Below are 23536 nucleotides of genomic sequence, written 5' to 3' on the forward strand. Positions count from 1 at the left end.
CTCTGACAGATAGATACTTCAGTGTGCACCTCTGACAGATAGCTACTGTTTCTACACCCGTAATTGTTAGCAAAAGTTTCTTAGCACAGCTAGCTGTCTAGACATTGGGATTTCTCAATTGCAAAATCTATCTGATTCATTTTAGGTTCTTACAGTACCCCAGCTCTGCTTCCAACATAATAGATACTCTGAAAGTATATCTTAAGATAATGATTCAATATAAAGTGATAATGCCTTTATAGCCCCCTGGAAAACTTTCACTTTAAGATTTTTTCATTTTATATGTGTGAGTGTTTTGCCAGCATGCGTGCGTGTGTCTATGAGTGTATGAGTGTGTGTGTATGTATGTATGTATATGTATGTGTGTATATATGTATATATATGTATGTATTTGCACCATGTGCATGTAGTACTCAAGGAGGCCACAAGGGGTATCATATCCCCTGGGACTGGAGTTACAGACAGTTTTTAACTTCCATGTGGGTGACGGGAATCAAACCTGGGTCCTCTGAATATCAGCCAGTGCCTATAACCACTGAGCCATCTCTCCAATCCCCAGAATAAAGTATTCTATGTAGAAACTCCATCAGTGCTTAACACTGCATGTACCAGAGGGAAAAAAACGAGAATAAAATTACTAACAAATAATTGTCATGAAATCTGTATGTATTTTATGCAAGTGTTTTATGAGATATATGTACTTCTTAGCATATTTAATCACCTTTTTCCTAAAAACAAGGAATTTATTTTATTGATAGAGCAAATTTTGTTTACAAAGCAATGTTTGTTTCAAAATTTGTGAATGTTTTTTCTCTTAATTGCAACTTATCAGAAATAATCTGGCAGATGAAAACCTTGAGTCTTTTAGTGATTGGGCAGCTGAAATTTTTCTTTAGCTCTTTTCTCGGTTTCTCCTGCCAGTGAGATGGGAGTTGTGTGTGGTGAAGGAATCGTGTTAGATTGAATTGTATTAGAGTCAAGCTATTATACACTTTTGCTCTCCTGTGATGTGCTGTGGGGATGCACAGAAGTGTGGGTGAAGTACTTGGGGGTCTTGTTGTGTGAGGTCACTTTGTCACCCATTCATAGTTCTGTTACAACAGAGATTGGGTAAGACATGGCTATTGACAGCAGCTCCTTGTGGGCTAGAATTACCACCTTGTCCCTGGCCCAGAACCCCTAGTGGCCTTTAATCCCCAGGGTAAAGCATGAGGTTCCTGGACGCTGCCCTAGGCTTCCTTTGTGGTGACCCCTTTCTTAATTCCAGTGGCCCTCCACATAAGACGGCTACGTCGGGGGTCCTTTGGTGGCCCAGAACATGCTGAGAGGAGGTGAAAGGAACGGGGAATGTTCCTTCTCCGATGGCAGGCTCCTTACAGTTTTTGTTGTTTTGATTGCAGTGATACGATCACACAAAGACTCCATACCTCATTTTCCAAGGATCACACACTAAACATTGTTTCTTGCTGTCTTTCAGACAAAAGAGGTCTCCGCCAGTCAAGAAACCCTCAGAAGCATTTTACCATGGATATAGAAGATGAAGAGAATATGAGTAAGATCTAGGCCTGTCACATAGTGTCAAATAGCTCATATCCAGTTAAAATGTTAGTGCTTTTGTAAGTTTGATTGACAAGAGAGGTTTGATATTTCCTGGGGTGTGGGCTGTTGGCAGTGGTGGGCTTCTGTATACTAGGTTTCAATATTTACTGGTGATATTTTCCTTACAACCACCCTATCTAGAGATTTCATCCCTCATTACTATCATGGGACCATCATTTTTATTCCAGAAATATGCCTCTAGGTGCCTGTCCCATAATGCTGTGTGGCTTCCTGTGACATAGTGGTTCTTGTAGTAAAGCTCTGAACTTGCGCCAGTATAAACTCAAGAAAACCTTTTTGATTGGCTCAGATATCTGGTCACTGGGATAACTGTTCATAAGGTTCCCTTCAGACACAGTTGCTACTCCCGCCTTGGAGGGAAGGGAGTCCACATGATCTTAGTCTTCGAAGACTGGACCGTGATTGGTGCTTGTGTGAACCAAACCCTCACTGGGGCCCTTTCTGCTCTCCAGCGTCTTCCATGGGGCTGCTGGCACGGGGCCTCAGGCACACCAATGTTTCTGCCCACCCTCAGATCTAAATGGGAAGTTGTCTGGAAGAAGGCACTTTTCCAGCTCAGATGCTCTGTCTGAAGGAAGAGCATGCAGCCGCGCAGCAGAGCCACATTTTCCTGGGGGTGGTGTAATGGTGAGACCCAGGTTCGGGACGCTTTCTGTGACTCGGTCTACTGGCCCGGGCTGCCGCTCTGCAATTCTTGGATACCCAGAGCTTAATAGCGCTATGTGAGGCCAGTCTGTGTCCCGCTGCCGTGCTGGATCTGGGGTAGGCTGTGCAGCAGACATCGTCTACTCTTAGGATGGCCACTGGCTGGCACAAGGCAGCAGTCCAGTGCCATTTTAAGTGGTGTAGCTGGCATGCTTTTGCCTCTAATGTGGGTACTGCTCACAGCTCACTGGTTGCTTCTCCTCAGTTCTGCTCTTGAGATGTTTTAAGCTGTGGAGTTTTGCTGGCAGGTCCACTGGTCACTCTCAGCTTTGCCAGGTTTTAAATCTGCATTTCAGACAGTATTGCCAATGCTGTGCCAAGCCTGCAAACTCTCTGGGGAGTGTGTGATGGTGTCCCTAGAACTACCTGCTGGCTGGGGACTGTGAGTTTTGTCTCCAGCTGTGGCTATCACCATTGAACCTTGGTTAATTTAACTAAGGAAGTATCCTCCCAAAGAATATTCCTCTAATAAACGCTGGGGTCTAGTGCAGACTTAAAAATGTCAGCCGTACACATCTCTCGTGGTTTTAAAACCAGTTAAAGTTGCACTGTGATTCACTTCACATTCTGAATGCAGCAGAGTGGTACATGGAGACAGTGTCTGCTTCAGCTGACCGTGGACTCTGTCTATAATTGGAGTATTTTATTTTTGTTTCCCCAGGAACATTTTTTTTTTTGATACCATGTGATCGGTTGGTACCTTTATTTCTGAAGTAAGAATTGAGAGTGATTTCCGCTTTCACAGAAAGTGTATTTTTCTCATAATCTTGACTGTTAACTTAGTTCTGAGAGCATTTGGCTGTTTGACATCACTAACGTCTGGCTAAATGCGTGTCAGAGTGCCTTGTCAATAATGTGCATTTCTTTGCTGATAATTATGTTTACTGAGAAACTGGAACTGTGAGCAGATGTAGTGTGTGATGTTCTCCCCTTTATTAATCTCTGTCCGTCTCTGCTCTGCCTTCTCACCTTCTGTTCCCTGAGCACCGAAAGGAGTAACCTACCGGTCTTTTGCTGGAGGATGTTATAAATGAAAATTTAGTGCCCATTCCATTAGCTTTGTCAGCTGGGAGAAGTGGCGTGTGTGTCAGGAGTCTTCTGGGCAGGGGTGTCCACTGAGAGACCCCCTCCCCGCCTCACACAGGGGACTTTCCACCGACTGAGTCTGTCTTGGTAGTCTGCTGTGTCAGCTGAATCAGGCTGGCAACAACGACCAAGATGTCCATCACATTAGCCCCGCCCACGGGCTCACTGAGGAACATTTGCAGCGTTTTCAGATTACTCGACACAAAGAAAATCCACTGGTGTGGTACATAGTAGACACAGACCCCCAAAGCCATCCTATTCGGGAATATTTTCATCAGTTAAGATTTACGTTAGATTTTAGGAGCTAGTGGTTGGAGATCTAAACACTGCACAGGCCCAGTGCACAGGACTGTGAAACTGAAGGATAAAAGGGGGGTCATTCTTTCTTTTTTTCAGAAAGCTTAATAAGTCAGGGAGGACCTAAAATGCCCCCCTGAGAAAGGACAGTCTTTTTTGCTTGGCAGGAGGTTGCAACAAGCCACGGCTCCGGTAGCCTCGTTGGTCTTCTAACTCTCAACCCCCTTAAGTGGTAAAAGAACAGGGGTGCACCACCAAGCCTGACAGTTAGTTCCCTCAAAGATCAAAATCACCTTTTATTTTGCCATGCAAAGTATATTTAAAAGGTATAGTCTCCAAGTTATTCTGAAAGCCTATCAGCTTTTTTTAGAAAGGCAGGTTTGCTGGCCTGTTGTGAAACTGAAATTAGGGACCACAACTTACCTGCTGCTCCAGGACTGGGTCCTGTTCTTACTCTTTTTTTTAAGCATAAAATTTATCGAAGGTTTTGAAGCAAATAGTGCTGAAACATAATGAAAAGTCTTCAATGGATACATTATTCTTCAAAATCAAGTTCCATAAAGTCATATGATACTTTATCTTATTACATAAGCAGTTTTCTATGATCAGTTCACAAACTAAACCAAATAATCATGTGTTGATCAGATGTTTGGACCCTCAAAAGCTAAGTAAGTTAGGAATACATGTGTCTAAACGGCACCTCTTCTCCTGAGAAGTGCTTTAGTTTAAAAACTGCCGTCTGTTAAGGTCAGTAACCTTGTGAAGGAAGCACACACTGAGGGAATTGCCCGTGTGCTGGTGGACTCAGAAACCACTTCATCAGACTTAGTGGGGGTCTTGTGGATTAGCTTAACATGTAACATGGTGATAAACTAGCAAGATTCAGAATGTCTGTGGCAGAGAAAATAGTTTAAAATGTTTATCTTCTAGTGCAGAAGAAATTGATAAACTAAGTAGAAGAGGTAATAGGTCCGTTAGTTCAAAAAAAAAAAATCTCAAGTGCATTCCAGCCCTAAACAGTTACATCTTTGGTCAATGTATAGTTCCTCAAATTTGCATTGAGGAAGGAAATACACACGCACACACACATCACTTACCCAGCTACAAAGAGATAAAGGAATCTATAAATTTTGCATTTACAAGATCCTGCAACGAAGGCGTTGTAAGTTACTCTTTCTGGGCACCACAGGTTCGAGCAGCACTGATGTTAAAGAAAACCGCAATCTGGACAACATGCCCCCCAAGGACAGCAGCACACCCGGGCCTGGCGAGGGTATTCCACTCTCCAACGGGGGTGGTGGTAGCACCAGCAGGAAGCGGCCCCTGGAGGAGGGCAGCAATGGCCACTCCAAGTACCGCCTGAAGAAGCGAAGGAAAACACCAGGGCCTGTTCTGCCCAAGAACGCCCTGATGCAGCTGAATGAGATCAAGCCCGGCTTGCAGTACATGCTGCTGTCCCAGACAGGACCCGTGCATGCGCCTCTGTTTGTCATGTCCGTGGAGGTAAACGGACAGGTCTTTGAGGGCTCTGGCCCTACAAAGAAAAAGGCAAAACTCCATGCTGCTGAGAAGGCCCTGAGGTCCTTTGTCCAGTTCCCCAATGCCTCCGAGGCCCACCTGGCCATGGGAAGGACCCTCTCTGTGAACACAGACTTCACATCTGATCAGGCCGACTTCCCTGACACACTCTTCAATGGCTTCGAGACTCCAGACAAGTCAGAGCCACCCTTCTACGTAGGCTCCAATGGGGACGACTCCTTCAGCTCAAGTGGAGACGTTAGCCTGTCAGCCTCCCCAGTGCCTGCCACCCTTACCCAGCCTCCTCTGCCCATCCCACCACCATTCCCACCCCCAAGTGGGAAGAATCCCGTGATGATCTTGAATGAGCTACGCCCAGGGCTGAAATATGACTTCCTCTCTGAGAGTGGGGAGAGCCACGCCAAGAGCTTTGTCATGTCCGTGGTGGTAGATGGCCAGTTCTTTGAGGGCTCAGGGAGAAACAAGAAGCTTGCCAAGGCCCGGGCTGCACAGTCTGCCTTGGCTACTGTCTTCAATTTGCACTTGGACCAAACACCATCTCGCCAGCCTGTCCTCAGTGAGGGTCTTCAGTTGCATTTGCCACAGGTGAGGAAACGTGTGCTTGCAAATGAGTGGCCATTGCCCTCGATGACATTTCTAGGCAGCCTTTATTCTTCACTATTGCTTTTGACTCCCTATGTTACTAAGCCTTCAGCAGGAGCAGTTTCGGGTAAGTCTGGCTATGGAGTAACTTTGCCTCAGTTTCCATGGTCTCTGAGAATCTGATTTAGTCTCCTGATGCTGGCTAGAGTCATGACAGTTCAGAGCAGGGATACCTCAGGGCCCTCACCAGCACAGCCACATTCCTTCTCCGTTGAATTATGTCCCCCAAAGAGACCTGCACCCCAGAGCAAGCCTTTATCAGGAAAGGGGCAGGGGGCCCAGATGCTGGAGTTTTGGCCTCTGTTCAGTAGGGCAGGCAACCTTTGAATCATTGCACAGAAAACTCATGGGCAGAATAAGGGCTGCTGGCCAGTCTGCCACTGAAGGCCCCTGGTAAGGTCAAGGCAATAAAGCCCTCCCCACAGAGCAGTAGGGAGCTGCTGGCAGGTCAGGAGTGAGGCAGGGGGAGCTCTTCCATAAACACTTGAGAACCTGCCAGTTGCTAGGCATCTCTGTATGCCAGAATTCCTATGTGGCACCTCTGTGGGCTTCTCCCTACTCCAGCTGGATGTGGACAGCCACTTAGGTTTGTGCCCCTTATAGAAAACTCACAGTAAAGAAAGAGAAATTTAAGGTAGTTCAGGATGGGTCTCTGAAAGAGGAAGAAGGTAAAGGGACCTTCAGTCCTCATCAGGTCCCGGATCATTGGCAGTGTCAGAATCCCGATTTCACATATCTGTTTTTCAGTCTTATGTCTTAAGCCTTTTGTGTCAACATGTTCTTTAGTGTGGAAGCCGTTGACCAGAACTAGTGAATTAACAAGTTAGAAAATGTAGTGGCTAGGAAGGCCATTCTCTTGAGTCTCGGGTGGGGCCCTTTCTCTCTGGCCTGCGTTAGAGCTAGAGTTGGGCTGACCATAGTTCTTGGTTTTAATTTACTGATTTCTTTTTAAGGCAGGGTCTCATTATAAACCCTATCTGGCCTGAAATTTGCTATGTAGACCAGGAAGGCCTTGAACTCACAGAGATCTATCAGCTTCTACCTCCCAAATGCTGGGATTAAATCCAAATCTTGGTTTGAAAAGACTTGCCTAAAGCAGTCAAGTACAGCTCAGTGTGAAGGAATGGATATGGTGTCTTACTGTTTTCCTGTGACAAGCAGGTACTTGTTTCCAATGAGTCCCTTGTTAGCATCTCTCCAAGAGTAACCAGCTGGTCCAGTGGTTATTTTACAAGTCAAGTACTAGATCCCAAGCGACTTGATTTCTAGGTGTAGATTTGCTAAAATCTTTTGACCTGAGTTCAACATACCATCTGATGTGACTTGTCTTCCTTTAATGTCGCCAGACCACTGAAACGACTTCAGATGCCTCAGATCCCATAGAGGGATAGCGGACAGATGGTCTGAGGCAGGTGGCCTCAACCCTGCTTTCTGTTTTGTTGTTTTGTTGGTTGGTTTTGAGACAGGGTAGCGTCACTATGTAGCCCTGATGGTCCTGGAACTCTCTCTGTATGGAAAGGACCGAGCTCCTGACCCTGGGAGACAAATGGCATTTGTCAGGATCTAGTCATGGTACAGTAAGCTGGGCCGCTCTCTGCCTCTTTATGCTGCTTTCTTCTGGGTCCTGAGATGTCACACATCAGTTTCCGGACCTCTGATTTGGAGCCACTTGTCTGGGAACAGTATCCTCACACCTCTGCTCAGTGGCACAACCCACACTGCCCCTTTTAGAGCCCCAGGGTAGCTTAGAAATTTATGAACCACAGAGGATGAAACCAGTAAGGTCTTTTCTGAAGGGACTTCCAGGACCAATCCCAGTGGCTATATGGCAGAGGTAGGGGTAGGAGGATCACATCCTGCCTTCCAGGAAGGATGTAAGGTCTTGCTTTTTCCCTGAAATATTTCTTAAAGGGCTTGAGCCAAGCATCCCTGGCCTGAGAGCTGTCTGCCATCCTGATGATTCAAGGGTGGGGTGGGGCTAAAGTCAGAGAGTGTTGGCTGTACCACAGCTGTGGTGCCCTGCTGCAGCAGGCATGCCAGGGTAGTGTAGCCAAGCGTCAGTATAGAACAGGGCCTCACCCTTGTTCATGTTGTTGAAGGTGAGTGGTTGGGATGTAGGATATCTCATTTTGTTATTTGTTTGTTTGTTTACTTATTTACTTATTTGAGACAGGGTCTCCCTGAATAGCTCTGGCTGCCTTGGAACTCACAATGTAGACCAGGTTGAACATGACCTCACAAAGATCCATTCGCCTGTCGGCCTCCCAAGTATCAGAACTTAAAGGCCCAGGCTGCTATGCCCAGCTGCATTTAGGATCTTTATACTTTTGTTGTTTACAGCCCCAGTCACACAGGGTCAGGTCCATAAGTCCTTTATCAGAGAGTCAGAACAACTTGTGTTCTTCAGTTGCCTGTGTCTCATAGTATGTATTCCATAGATATTTAGTCAGCATTCATGGGCTCAGGCTTGTGCAGGAAAATCACTTGGACCGTACCCTTATATGAAATAAAAACTTTTAAAACTTATATTTTAAAAATCTGTTTTTTCACAACTTTATATACATACATATATATGTGTGTAATTAATATATATTATATATATATTTCTTTAATCATTTCCTCCCTCCTAGTATCTTCTCTTACACCTTCCTACTCCTGCTGAAGTCCTTCTTACCAACAAGCCCCCTCCTACCTTCATGGCTTTTTTCTTTTTGTGTGTGACCCACTATGTCTAATTGGGGTTGCTTGCACAAGCGTGGGTGAGGGGGTTCTTTACTTGAGTAAGGGCATTTACCAGTAGCTGCAGCACCGTGGGAAATGACTTTCTCTTTCCCCAGCAACTGTTAACTTCCCGTGGTTCTTTAGGGAGGGTGGGAGCCTCTAAGCTAGGCCCTCCCTCAATATGTGAACACTGGGTACAGTCACCTGGGAAGGCAGTCGTATTGAAGGGCTGTCTGTATGTAGGTTGGTCTGGGGATTGGCTAGGGGTGGGGAGTATCTTGATTATGTTAACTAATAAGACTCTTCCCCTAGCAGGGAGCCCTAGATTGTTTAAGCATAGAAAACGCAAATGGAGCACTAGAATGTATTCATGAATCCCTTGATCTTTCATCTTGACTGTGGATATAATGTGACCGGTTCTCTCGAGCTCTTGCTGCTGTGACTTCCGTATGAGCTAAATAAGCCCTTTCTCCCTTAAGCTGCCTTCGCTAGGGTATTTTATCACAGCAACAGGAAAAGACAACAATACACCTATCCATGATAGAATGTCGATAGAACCCAGCCTTGTTCTCAAGCCTTCGGCGGGTGACCACTAATGATCTTCCTAAGGCAAGGTAGTGGGTACAGCCACCATGTCACGTCTAGAAAACAGCGTTTCTCAGCCCTTATCACCCCATCCGTCTCCTACAGTTTTCTGTCCCTTTTCCAGTGTTCCCTTAGTCTTGCAGGGGATGACATGGATATTCTCTCTGGGGCTGAGCATTCAACAGTCACTCTTTCCCGTCACCTCCCCCTGTCATCACTCTCCTCACTCAGCGATGCAGGCTACAAAAGGTGCTTCTCTGAGACCAGGCGCAGCACTGGCCCTTAAGTATAAACAGATATTTACAGAGCAGTTTGACAGCATGTCTTTAGCAAAACATCAGCAATGGCTTCCTCTCAGATGGCCAGAAGCTTCCTAGCCGTGGGCTTCAGACCAAGTTTACAGTGCCAAGCATGGATTTCCTTCTGTGGAGCAGGCCTCCAGTAAATTGTAAAGTGGTTGGTCACACCCATAATATTCATGCTCACTGACATTAGTGTTCCTGTGTTGTCAGGCACAGGGTCCATGGCTAGATAAACCACTGATGATTTTTGTCTCTGTGCATACACACCCATCATGCATGTGACACACACACACACGTACACACATGTGCTAGGTATGCCTGTGGGGATTTCTATGGTAGAAGCGAGACTGTAAGAGTCTTTGCATTAGGCAGCATGTGTTGGCACTGAGGGAGGCTGGTTCCACCACAGGGAGCCCTGGTCCTAAACTTGGTCTCTGCTCTCCATCCAGGTATTGGCAGATGCTGTCTCACGCCTGGTCCTGGGTAAGTTCAGTGACCTGACAGACAACTTTTCCTCCCCTCATGCACGAAGGAAAGTGCTTTCTGGAGTAGTGATGACCACAGGTAAGCTTCTAGCACTTTGTTCACCCTGTCTGCTTTCTAGATCTCGTGACACCAACAGAAAGTTCCCTTTTATTCCCTCTTATTCTTTCTGTGTTTGTGCATGTGTCTTATACAAATATAGAAATTGCCCTCAGAAGCCATTCTTTCCTTCTTAGAGGTGGGAACACAGCTCAGGGGGTAAAACACATCTTTAGGCAGTGAGGTTCCTGAGGTCAGTCTTTAGCACCCCCCCACCCCTAAAACAAAAAACTTACACAAACAAAACTCTTCCTTCAAAATGTTCAGTTTTTTAAAAAAGAATGTGTGTGTGTGTGTGTGTGTGCACGCGCACGAGTGTGCATTTCGTCTATATGTATGATGCATACAGTGCCCTCAGAGGCCAGATGAAGGCATCAGATTTCCCTTGGAACTGGAGTTATAGATGTTTGTCAGCTGCCATGCAGGTGCTTGGAATCAATACAGAATCCTCTGTAAGAGCCGCAAGTGTTCTTAACTGCTGAGCCATCTCTTTAGCGCCCCCAAATGTTCAACTTTTCATTGTGTCCTTTTCCTTTGGAGAAAGCATACTGTATTCCCATGTGACACCATTGTGACCTGGGTTACTCTGGAAATAACACATTACGATCTCTGACTTCTTCTGTTGAAGCTTAAACCTTCTCTGCTTTGTATGTGTCACTACTACCACAGCAGCGTGAATTCTATGGGGAGCAGGAAGAAGTCCTGTAAAATCAGAACATCTGGAAAGTTGGTAAAGCACACTTAAGAGGCGTGCCTCTGAGGGCGTTTCCAGAGAGTGACAGGGTGGAAGACCTGCCTGAATGGGTCTGGCGGCATCCCATGGCCAGTGGTTCAGAGAATGGGGGTCCGTTAATCTAAGCATATTCATTCTCATCCTCCCTCCCTCCCTCCCTCCCTCCCTCTCTCTCTCTCTCTCTCTCTCTCTCTCTCTCTCTCTCTCTCTCTCTCTCCTCTCTTTTCCTCTCCCTTCCCTCACCCACATATCTCACCCTCATACCCGCTCATAAATATACCCCTTTCTCTCCTGGTCACCGTCATATCTGACCTGTTCTGCCACATCCTCCCCCTACAGTGGACTGAAAACAGAAACAAAGTTTTTAAAAAATTCAGTTTTCTCATGAATTTGTCATATCAGTGACAAATATGTCAGAAACATGGTGCCATCTGTGATCCATTGGGATTGTTGCTGTGAATGATATGACTGTGTGGTTCAGAAAAGCCTTTTGGAAGTGGCTTGTGGGAGGAATTTTAGAAATGTTTGGAGATGTGGACCTAAGAGGCCCTAGAGTGTGTAAGCTCATCTTAGTGGGTGATTCTGTGGAGCTTGGAAGACCAGGGCGACTAAGAATGAGGACATGTGTAAGGTTCCAGATGGGGACCCAGAACGTGCTGGAAACTTGGGTTACACTGTGTCAAAAAGCTTGTCTACAGTTTGCTGGTCCCCGTTCTTCCCATTTGGAGTGGGAGGTTTATTGTCACTGTGTGTCAGGAATATGTAAAATGTGCCTTAATTGTTACAGTGCTCACAGCTAAGCTTTTGCCTTGAGTCTCAGTAGACTTTGGATTTGAACAGTTATGACACTTAAACTAAATCCATTTTTCATTAATATCCTTTTGGAGACCAAGGATGAAAGTTGTTTTAGGATGTGTTTGGCTATTGGGCTGACTCCCAGTGGACTAAGGATGGCTAACCTTGATTGATTTGAGAAGTGCCTAGGTGTGTCTGTGAGGGCATTTCCAGAGGGGCCTAGGTGGAGAGGGGCAGCCTGCATGTGGACAGCACCGTGCTGTAGGCGAGGGCCCCAGGGGAATAGAAAGGGAAAGAGGAGAAGGCCCGAGTGCGGGCATCTTCCCTGCCTCCAGCCATGTGAGTGAAGCTGCTCTGTCCTATTTTGCCTCGATGGACTAAAACCTCTTATTGTGAGTCAAAATAAAATATGCCCCTTTAAACTTCTCCCAGGGATTCTCTAACAGAAAACAGAGAAGACTAACTACTAGCATTTTGTATCTTTTTCCGACCATTCGCTCATCACCAGAATGTGTGTCTAAAGCCTGTGAAACGGAACTGGGTGCGTAGGTTCAGTGCCCTCACTGACTGAATGGCTTCAGGCAGGCTATCAATCCCTGTGAGCTGCAGTTCTTTTCTTCAAAATGGAAACAGAAGCTCTCAGAGGACATTGTGAAGACAAGTGGTGAGGAGGAGTCACTAATGCTCCTGGCACAGTGCCTCCCACATAGCCTGTGTCTGAGTTCCTTTCCCTGTTGCTACAATCAAGTACCCTGATAAAAACAGCTTAGGTGAAGTTACTTCAGCTCATAGTTGGAGAAGTCCGTCATGGTAGGGAAGTCACCTGACAAGAGCCTGAGGCAGCTGATCACATTGCAACCGTAGTCAAGAAATAGAGAAGAGTGTTTTGTTCAGCTCCCTTTTCTCTCTCTTAGGCAATGTGGGTCCCAGCTCAGGGAATGATGCTGCCCACAGTGGGCAGGTCTTCTAATTTCAACTAAGCTCATCAAGAAAATCTCTCATAGGTATTCCCAAAGGCCAGCCTGGGCTAGAGAACCCCTTACAGATGTGCCCAGAGACTTATCTCCTAGGTGATTCTAGAGTGTCAGGTTGACCGTGAACACTGACCCTGACAACATGTAGCACATATCATTTCTGTCACACACATCATTGTGAGTCTGCTCTGAGGCCACACTCAGGATTGGTATGTTGTGGTTGTTACTATCATCCTAGGGATATAGCCCAGGGCCTCACACATGCTTGGTATATGTTCTACCACTGAGACACATTCCCTTCCATAGTCAGGTCACTGTAGCATGTCTGGGTCAGTGATCTGTTTCACAGCATTTAATCATGATGTTCCCTCTCTGGAAGGTCATATTGTGTATGATTTCACTCTTGGTGTGGGAAAGTGAGAACAGTTACTAATGACCTCGTGGAGGCTGATTCTGTTTTCTGGTACTCATCCTGAGTCTGTAAGTCGTTCCTCCTAGCCTCTGTAATATTTTACTTTAGGACTGATTGCAGGCCAGGTAGTAGTTACGTATAGCTTCTTACCTAAAGTCAAGGGTGACGGTTCAGACACCCATGCATGCCAGTGGAAATGACCACATTAAGTTCAGGGTGTAGACTACAGGATGAGGAAGGTAGCTTCCTGGAATTGGTACATAACAGCCTCAGGGAGAGGCTCTTTGTTCAAGTCTCTCAGGTAGGAATCCGAGACATGAACACACGTGAAGACAAGCTGTTCAGCTGACCCTGCATGGTCCAGTTGCCTAGAGCACGTCAGACAGGATGGATCATTGGTTGCCAGTCACTCTCCTGTCTTTCAGGTACAGATGTCAAAGATGCCAAGGTGATAAGTGTTTCGACAGGGACGAAGTGTATCAACGGTGAATACATGAGTGACCGTGGCCTCGCGCTCAACGACTGCCACGCAGAAATAATCTCCCGCAGGTCCCTGCTCAGGTTTCTTTATGCACAGCTTGAGCTTTATTTAAAGTAAGTTTGGAAGTGAACACGTGAAGGAAGCTATTTTAAGATACTTTGTATCAGAAAGCATTGCCTAGCCTTTTCTTGTCTGTGTAAGCACTGAGGAATCCTCGGGACTGTAGCTGTGTGAGCAATACTGGGGGCCAGCCTTGCTGTCCTGTGATGCTGTCTGAGCAGGCCCACTCTCCCAGGATGCTCAGTTATGAACTAGAGTAGACGAACTCACACACACACACACACACACACATGCATACGCATGAATACTTATATAAGACATATACACAGAAACATAGTTGTATATTTCAAGCCCATATTTCAGATGGTATCTTTCCCCTCATGCACTGTAAATATAAACATGTCTTCCTAGCTGGGAGGCAGTGGTGCACACCTTTAACCCCAGCACTTGGGAGGCAGGGGAGGTAGATCTCTGTGAGTTTGAAGCCAGAATGGTCTACAGAGCTAGTTCCAGGACAGCCAGAGCAACACAGGGAAACCCTGTCTTGAAAAGCAGAAAGAAAGAAAAAAAGCACAAAACAAGTCAAACAAATCAAAAAAGAAAAAACATGTCTTTCCAAACTGCCTGGTAAAGAATGTCCTTTTCATTTTGGTCACTGAGCATGGTCAGAGCTGATCTTGCACCTGTCAGCTTTTCTTGGCAATGCCATATCTTCCATGTGGTCTTTCTACCTTAAAATCACACCTGAGAAGGAACGGTCACTCCTAGTTGATGACATATTGATCACTGGATGGACCTGAACTATGGATTACTATAAGCATGGATAACAGTGATTCCAGTTTAAGCCAGACAAGGCACTGCACAACTGTAAATCCTAGCAGAAGGGGGAGTTGAGGCAGCAGAATCCCAGGTTCGAAGCCAACCTGGTATATGTTGCAAAATACTATCTCCAGAAACCTACCTCTCCTTACTGAAAGCACTGGCCTCTGAGGTCAGTCTGAACTCATAGACCCCACGTTGGTGGCACACACCTTTAACTGTCACCTTGTAACTTTGCCCTTGCAGTAACAAAGAAGACCAGAAAAAGTCCATATTTCAGAAGTCAGAGCGGGGTGGGTTCCGGCTGAAGGATACAGTGCAGTTCCACCTGTACATCAGCACCTCACCCTGCGGAGACGCCAGAATATTCTCTCCCCACGAGCCCGTGCTAGAGGGTATGACGCCAGACTCTCAGCAGCTGACAGGTTTCTAAGAAAACATAATATAATGTAGTGTTAGAATGCATCCACATTTGTCTTCTTCAGTTTTTTTTTTTTACTTTTTTTTTTTTTAAATTTCAGCCTTAGGTATGGTTTTGATAAGAGTCCCTGTAAAAGTACAGCTTCTTTCTTCCCAATTTAGTCAGAAAATGTTAATGAGTAAAAAATGCTAATTGTAAGAGGAAAGTGCTGAGTGATCCCTGTGTTTGCAGTGAGTCTGACTAGTGAGGGTGTGAAGGGTGAGGCCGCTCCCCAGAAGCAGGTGGACACCGGCAAGGAGGCCCTCAGTGTCTCTGTTCCATCCTCTGAGGCCAGCCTAGCACTTCGGCTTTATGACACTTTGTATCTACTACTTTGTATCCCTACTCTCCGTACCCAAGCACCACGTATTCCAAATGGGTTTCCTGGATTATGACAACAGTGATACTCGCTGTAAATAATTACTATTTTAAAATAATAATAGTAATAAAAAATTACAGTCACCCATATTCATAGAACTCACTGCTAATCACTGGGAGTATCTTCACATATTCCCAATGGATTGATTGCTGTATTTAATTTTTGAAACAATTAAAATACAAAGGTTGCCGCGTGGTGGTGGCGCACGCCTTTAATCCCAGCACTTGGGAGGCAGAGGCAGGCAGATTTCTGAGTTCGAGGCCAGCCTGGTCTACAGAGTGAGTTCCAGGACAGCCAGGGCTATACAGAGAAACCCTGTCTCAAAAAACCAAATAAATAAATAAATGAATAAATAAATAAATATAAAATACAAAGGTTAACAGATAACAACAAGCAGTTCAAGTATCTGTTGCTCAGAATTAGCAAGTCTTAGCATTTTTCTCCATTTGCTTCCACTCATTAATGATGGAAATCATCTCAGCCAATGTAAATGTAACCCACCTTTCTCCATGTTCATAAGTGTGGTGTGTATTATGTCTTTTTAGTTCAATTTTATATATTTACCGGGATGTATTTTTTACATGGCTTGAATAAATGTTTGCATACATATCCATAAGCTATACTTTAAATTTTGGAACGTTAGATGTGCTTTCCGGTATGTTAGCTGTTTTGTCACCTGTGGGTTTTGAACCCTCTCTTTCTTCTAGAACCGGCAGACAGGCATCCGAATCGCAAGGCAAGGGGACAGCTACGGACAAAAATAGAGTCTGGCGAGGGGACAATCCCTGTGCGTTCAAATGCCAGCATCCAGACCTGGGACGGGGTGCTGCAGGGGGAACGGCTGCTCACCATGTCCTGCAGTGACAAGATAGCACGGTAAGGTCACAGGGCTGACCCCTCACCACGCTCGCGTTTAGTACCAGCCCTTTCCTAACTCTGCCTCAGACTCATTTGTATTCCAACCCCATTCCCTGCTCGGGGGGTCCAAGAGTTAGTTCTCTAAGGACTAAGATCCTACACAGGTGCTTCTGGGGTTGTCTGGAGGGACACTCCAGTGTTCCCACATCACTTGCTTCCAGACATTCATCTTGCCTTTTATTATGTCTTTTTCAACCTCGGTATTAGGGCTGGGCTGATGATGTTAGGCGTTCTACAGGCTGTACTTCACACAGCTTGCTCCCTGAGGAAAGCGTGCAAGCATTTCCTTGTCAGCAGGGAACACGGCCCACCTTGCCATGCCCATCAGTTAGCACTGTAGTAATTGATCTTTACCAACAGCATGAGGCACCCCCGGCCGAGGAGAGAGCACCGTGAACACACTGCTCTAGTTACCTCGGGCCTGGGAAGCAGCTCCTCCTGGGAGCTTAGATCCAGGTCAGAGTTTAGAAATCTCTTTCTTCAGATGCTCTTCTCTTTGTTTCAGGTAACGTATGTCAATGTATATAAAACCAAACTCTCCCTACAGAACACAACCCTGTGGCACCAGGGTAAGCAGTTCTGGATTGACTGGCCACCCGGAAGGTTTGGAATTGACATAGACAAAGTGCTTTTTGTCTCCTTCACACCAGATGGGTCACATGCCCAACCTGACATGTCCTAACAAGCTCAGGGAGGCACGTCTCACAGTGTCCACGTCGCACAGTGTGGCATGAAGCCTGGTCATCCCTTATGAGTAACTCATCTTTTCAGTAGTCGTGAGCACTTTGCTTTGATTGGGTTTGATGGGGACCTGGGTCCAGCATACCTGTGCCTTGGACCAGCACTGGCAAGCACTCTTCCCAAGTACTGGTGCAGGTTGGGTAACACCTAGCTAAACAGAAGAAAGAAAAGAAAAAATCAGGACCAGGAGTGTTTGAGGTCTTGGAGGTTTTTGCATTTTGAAATATTTGTGTAGTCTCTGCCAATTGAGCTTACCTGAGAACCCAAAGCTTACGTGCTCCGAACCGCCAGGCTGGAGTGGGATGCTGCCTGTGCCTGCTGTGGCATGTTGACTCTTTATGTATTGTTCCAGTCTGTTGTTCACATGCTTTTCTGTGTTCTCGAACACATTCATGTGTGTGTGTGTGTGTGTGTGTGTGTGTGTGTGATGGCTCATCTGTAGGCAGTCCCTTCTACCCTGTTGCACTGTATATTTGTATGCCAGGATCACCGTGTTTTTGATTACTATCGATTTATACTATTTTGATATCTTTAAAATCAGCCAATAGGACCCTTAAACCTTACTCTTTTTTTTAATTTATTATTTATTTCATGTATGTGAGTACACTGTTGCTGTCTTCAGACACACACCATAAGAAGGCATCAGATCCCATTACAGATGGTTGTGAGCCACTGTGTGGTTGCTGGGAATTGAACTCAGGACCTCTGGAAGAGCAGTCAGTGCTCTTAACCGCTGAGCCATCTCTCCAGCCCCTGTTATTCTTCCTTTCTTTCTTTCTTTCTTTCTTTCTTTCTTTCTTTCTTTCTTTCTTTCTTTCTTTCTTTCTTTCTTTCTTTTTCTCCTAAGTTGTTTGGCTTTCTAGGCCTCCTAGAGATTTCATAAGAATTCTCTTTAGTATGTTTGCTTTTATTTTCACGCGTGTAAGTTCCCTTGAGACTTTGGTTTGTTGATGCCTTCAGAGCACGGCATTTTGTTTCCGTATATCTAATTTCTCAGTTTGTGTTTTTATACCAATTTATAGCTTTACTCTATAGAATGATACTTGTACGTGTTACTTTCTCTTGAATTTTGTAAAGCTTGTTTTGAGGCTGGTGTGTGGTCTGCCCTGGAGAATGTTCTCGATGCACTTGGGAAGCGTGTGTAGTCTGCGGTTACCATGGTGGAGTGTTCTGTTTATGTTAGATCTATGCGGTCTACAGTATTCTAAATCTGTGGCTTCCGTTTTGCTCTTCCATCTGATACGTGCATAGCCGAGTGGGCGTTGGCGTTCCCTAACCTTATTATGCTGCTGTCCATTTCTCCTTGAGGCCCCTCAGGCTTTGCGTCATGTATTCAGAAGTTCTGTGGCTTGCTGTCTGATGCTCAACAGGATTTGTTGTAGCCGCTGTTTCACAACAAATGTGTCTGGCAGGGGGTGCCTGTGGAAGTCAGAGGACTCGCAGAGATTGGTTCTCTCCTTCCACTTTGTGGGTCCCGGGGTCTAACTCAGGTTGTTAGTGCCCTTCCTCACTGGGCCACTTTGCTGGCTTGTTGATGTGTTATCTTGATGGCGAATTGAGCCCTTTATCATCACATACTGTCTTTTGTCTCTTCTGAGAGTTTATGTAATTTAAAAATCTCTGTTATCTAATTATTCCTGCTCATCTGGTGCAGGAATTCTCTCTCTTAATCCATGCACGTTCAGCAATACCTGTGTCCTCAGAGCTGAAGTAAATCTCCTAAGATATAAATAATTCAACCCGTTATGTTATTAATCCATTTGTCAGTCTTGTCATCTGGCAGGGAAGTTTAGTCCATTAACATTTAAAATATTCCAGGTAGGGAAGGCTCCCCTTGTTATTTCTGTGTGACATGTAGTTTTATTTCTCCCTTTATTAGTTTACTGATTTGCTCTCTTACTGCCTTGCTTTTAAAAAAGCCTCATAGGAATATCCTTTCTTTTTGTATTTTCTACAGAACTTCCTTTGTAGCTTTAAGGGTTTTTTTTTTTTAAAAAAAATATGTACATGTGTGTGCATGTGCATGTGCGTGCGTGCGTGCGTGCGTGCGTGCGTGCGTGCGTGTGTATGAAGGGTGTCTGTGCAGATGTGTATGAAGGCCAGATGTGTTGAATACAGCTGGAGCTGGAGTTACAGGCAGTTGAGAGCCCCCAGATAAGGATTCTAGGAAGCATACCTAGGTTTTCTAGAACAGCAGTACCTCATCTTAAACCCCGAGTCGTCTCTCCACCCCCGTGGTTATGACTCTGACTACGTAAAACATCGTAATATTACAGCGTCCTGTTTTAAACTGTGATGATGTAACTTCAGATCTGTATGAAGACTCTTCCTCTCTAGCTCCACTCCCTCGTACTTCGTCAGTAGCACAGGCTACGTCTCTGTATAGTTTATACCCACTTATATAGATCTGTAGTCCAATTTATTTATATCCGGTTAACCAAAATGACAAGCCAGGTATGGTGGCGTATACCCAACCCCAGCTTGCAGAAGGCTGAAGTAGGAGAATCCTTTGATCAAAGCCGAATTGTACAGTGAGGCCCTATCTAAAGATAAGTAAGTGAATAGTAAGTAAATGTACTATTTTATTTATAAATTTACTCTAAATACATTAAAACCTGTATCTAAATAGATATTTATATGATAGTTCATTTTTAACATTTATTCTCACTTGTGAGTATGTGTGTGTATCGTATGAATGAATGCTGTGAATGTGAGGGTGACTCTGAGGCCAGAAAAGGGCGTTGGCTCCCTCAGAGCTAGCGTTACGAGAGATCATGAACACTGCCGCGAAAGGTGAGACCTGAGCTCCGGTCCCCCGAGCAAATGCTCTTAACCGCAGAGCTGTCTCTCCAGCCCTGAGGTTACCATGCAGGAGAGCCTCCACCATGAGGGAGAGCCTCCCTCACGTTTTTACCCAGCTTCTGTTGCTGTCTGTCATTCCGATGGTTCAGCCTGAAGGACTCCTGTCTGCTTCCTCTTAGGTCTAGTAGTGATGAACCTGCCCACTGGTGATCCCCGAGAAAATCCTAAGTCTTCATCATTTGTGAGGGATACCTGAGGAGATCTTCCCACTGCTTTCTGGGTCATAAGGTTTTACTGAGGAACCGATACGTTCACTTTATACGAGTGTTTACTTTCCACCGCTGTTTAAGACGGTCTGTCTGGACTTAGTTAAGTCGGGATGCACTCGGTGTCACCTTCCTGTTTACGCTCACTCCCGGTTCTTTGCCCTTGAATCTGTGTGATCTCTTTCTTGCCTTAGCGTTTCAGGTATTTCTCCAAATAGACTTTCATTCCTGTTTTCTTCCACTCGGAATTCCCAGGACTTGAGTGTTGTTCCGCTCCCTGGTATCCCTAAGTCCCATAGCCCGTCTTCATTTATAGCCTGTGTTTTTCTAACCTGCTCTATGGTGATTTTCATGGCATCTTCAGGTTCGCTGGCTCGTCCTCCCATTGGCTTCTCAGCCAAGCTTTTCGGTCCAGCTGTTTTCTTCCTGTTCAGAGTCTCTCATGGGTTGACGGATCCCATTGTCTTTACGTGATCTTTCCGTAGCGTCGTATGCCTGTGCTCTTTTACCTCATTGGGCAGCTTTATGTCCGTTACTTTTATGATTTTTTTTTTTTACTTTTATATACATTGGTGTTCTGCCTACATGTATGTCTGTGTGAGGGTGTTAGATCCCCTGGAACTGGAGTCACAGATGGCTGTGAACTGCCGTGTAGGCGCTGGGAATCGGACCCAGGTCCTTAAGAAGAACAGCCAGTTGCTCCAACTGCTGAGCCATCTCTCCGCCCCCTGCATCACTTACTCTGAATTATTTGCCAACGCACTCAGATCTGCATTTCTTTAAGGTAGGGTTCCAGAAATTTATTATTAGTCCTTTGGTCCATGCTTCTGTTTTTTATTTTTGGTGCTTTTTATTTATTTACTTAGCTGGGATTGAGTATTTAGGAAAAGAGACTCCTCTTTCAGCTACTATGTATTAGCTTTGTGCAAGTAAGTTCTTCCTAATAAGCTCCGGCTTTTCTGAATTCTTGGTCCCCTGGTGCCTGCCAGCAGAATAGGGTCCTAGCCTGGTGCTTGCCTGTTTCTAGTAGCTTCTAAACTCTCATCCTACCCCATCACTGCCAATCAGTCAAGATGGACACCAGTCCTCTGGGCAGACTTGAGATAGCTATACAAGGTTCTTCTTTATAACTTCCACGCTCCGTCCCAAGCTGCGAAGGCTTTCCCAGAACTCCACTTTTCTTTTAGGCAGAGGTCACTAAAGTCACGCCAGATACAACTGACTGTCTTGTCCCTTCCTGGCTATCTCTGTGCAGTTTTACAGTGGTCCGTATCCTGTAGCTTCTCAGTTACATACGATTTCTAACTTACTAATGTTTACCGAAGTCCCACAGCAGTAACAAGGAAAGCCATGTAGTAAGAGCCCTGACCCTCAGTCAGCATCGAGTCAGAGTCTAGAGTAGGAGCAACCTTGCTGCACAAAGGCACAGGTGTGAAGGGTGTGCTGAGCAAGGGGAGTCTCTGCCCTTAGCTAAAGGGAGGTCACGAAAACAAGTACCAGAGTCAGAATTTTTAAAACTCTGTGTCCTTTATTTCGTATTTAATAACAATTGCTTTGAGGAAAAGCACGGGCAAACTGGTAGAAATTGGAATGACAGACATTTCCAGAAAAGCCAACAAAGCTAAGGAAATCATGGCCCAAGAGTAGCGTGGGGGCCAGAATGATGTCAGTTGGATGCAGGGCCTCCAAGGAGGCCGCTGTGTAGATCTGAACAGATGTATGCTGTGCAGAGGCCACTCGCTCCTCTTGTAGAAGAGCACTAGAGATGACCATAGCATCCAGCTAGCCAGATGGTGAGGGCAGCCCCAGAAGGGTTGTCCTTAGGACAGTGAGAGGCCCTGGGAAGAGACCTAAGTCTGTGGCCTCTGCCACCCGAGGATGCAGGAAAAGACAGATCCAAGGACAGGCTTGTTTGGCACATTGGCTTACTCAGGACAGGTGGTAAGTAGGCCAGGGCTGCTCCATGGATGGGGAAGGGGACTCCTACAGAGGCATGGGAAGCCAGCCCCTGGAAGAGCCACACTGCATACAGGGTTATTTTGAAGGTTACAAGTACCTTTCTCTGAAGGTTATTTGTGACATGGAAGCAGAGGAAGGAGAGTCACTGAGCAAGCTAGCGTCCTGACCTAGCTGCTTGTCTGAGCAAGGGTTGCAGAAAGATGTCATGCACAGATCAGTGTTGGTCTTGTTGTTTGTCTTCTAGTCAGAGTCCCTGGGTGCTCAGAGCCAGGTTAGGCTCTGCAGTGATTCAGCTGACAACACTGTGAGGCCCATCTTCAAACAATAACCTAAGGGAAACAAAACAGAAAAGCCACAGAGCAGTCCTGAACCCAGCATTGCAGGCCGAAAGCCAGGAGGTGGGAGGACCTATTGACTTCTAGTGACAAATGAGTCCTCTTCCTGGGGCCTGAGCAGGGAAGCTCCTCATCCAGTGCCCTGGCCAGGTGGGCGTGGAAAGTGGGCAGGCATCTCTAGGTGTGTGGCTGCAGTGTGTATGTTACTTGGTGAATGCTTTGCCCCCCTGGAACCTGGCTGTATCTGGGATGTCCTGGTCCAGTGGTCTGTGGTCTGGGAAAGTGAGAGTAACTATTCTCCGTAAGGCTTATTGACATGTGTGTGTCTTTCAATAGAGCTGGCTGAAGGGCTCTGTTTTCTGCCCAGTGCCTCAGAGCTCTAGAGGCTCCTGGGATCTTCTAGGAAGTGTGTGCTCAGAATTAATGGCTCCTGACAGATGCTGGTTTCTGCAAGATTCTACATTACTGCCCAGGGGACTAAGTTCTGCTTAAGTTTCTAAATCAGCAGGCTTCTCATCTGCATCCGAAAGGAGCCCTTGGGCCTCCGCCTCCGGAGCCGGAATCATTTCAGACATTCTCTAAGGATGGGGAAGGCTGCTTGGATGGATTTCTTTTTTGGAGGGTAGAAAGAATACATCCTAGGAATTACAGGTTGTCCATTTAGCATGCTGACTTTTTTTGTGGGGCTGAGGGAGGTTGTAGAAACTAGAAGTATAAGTTATGTACAAGGCTTGTGAGGGAGCTCAGTGGGCAGCTCCTGTGTGCCCAGTCCTCTAGGCTCAAGCGGGGAGACCAGCCAGCTTGGAACCTGGGGCTGAGGCTTGAGGGGAGCTGGAAAGAGAAAGGTGGCCTGTTGAACATGAGCTGTTTCCTGAGGACCTTTTTGGGAGTTCTTGGGAGAGAGTGGACTAGACCAGTCAACGTCTTCCCAGGGCTGTGCCAGCTGCTACAGGGAGAGACTGAGGGCCAGACCTCTTGCTTCCCTCAGAAGAGGGCACAAACAGAAAAGGCTAGAGTGTCGTCATTTGCCCCTAGTGTAACTGTGGTGTTAGCCATAAGTCAGAGCTAGATCTATTCCTAAAACAGTCAGGAGTCCTCCTCTTCCCGTCAGGAGTCCTCCTCTTCCTTGTCAAGAGTCCTCCTCTTCCTTGTCAGGAATCCTCCTCTTCCTTGTCAAGAGTCCTCCTCTTCCTGGTCAGGAGTCCTCCCCTTCCTCATCAGGAGTCCTCCTCTTCCCTGTCAGGAGTCCTCCCCTTCCTCATCAGGAGTCCTCCTCTTCCTGTCAGGAGTCCTCCCCTTCCTCATCAGGAGTCCTCCTTTTCC

At 46.0% G+C, this 23536-nt stretch overlaps 1 protein-coding gene across 3 annotated transcripts in view; it reads left to right on the forward strand.

The window, feature by feature from the left end:
- The window catches only part of Adarb1 (adenosine deaminase RNA specific B1), a 122565-nt gene that overhangs the window by 81918 nt on the left and 17111 nt on the right, over nt 1-23536 (forward strand). For 2 of the 3 annotated variants that reach the window (XM_028773946.1, XM_028773945.1), the window contains exons 2-7: nt 1478-1552; nt 4898-5832; nt 9947-10061; nt 13419-13587; nt 14600-14748; nt 15900-16068. In XM_028773946.1, coding sequence (XP_028629779.1) covers nt 1525-1552; nt 4898-5832; nt 9947-10061; nt 13419-13587; nt 14600-14748; nt 15900-16068 — 1565 coding nt within the window. In that variant the 5' untranslated portion in view covers nt 1478-1524. Of the gene's footprint in view, nt 1-1477; nt 1553-2215; nt 2259-4897; nt 5833-9946; nt 10062-13418; nt 13588-14599; nt 14749-15899; nt 16069-23536 lie in introns of those variants that run through there. The other variant, XM_028773947.1, reaches the window with a different exon arrangement.

The sequence above is a fragment of the Grammomys surdaster genome, unplaced genomic scaffold, assembly GCF_004785775.1.
Source record: "Grammomys surdaster isolate TR1022 unplaced genomic scaffold, NIH_TR_1.0 237, whole genome shotgun sequence".
Lineage (NCBI taxonomy): Eukaryota > Metazoa > Chordata > Mammalia > Rodentia > Muridae > Grammomys > Grammomys surdaster.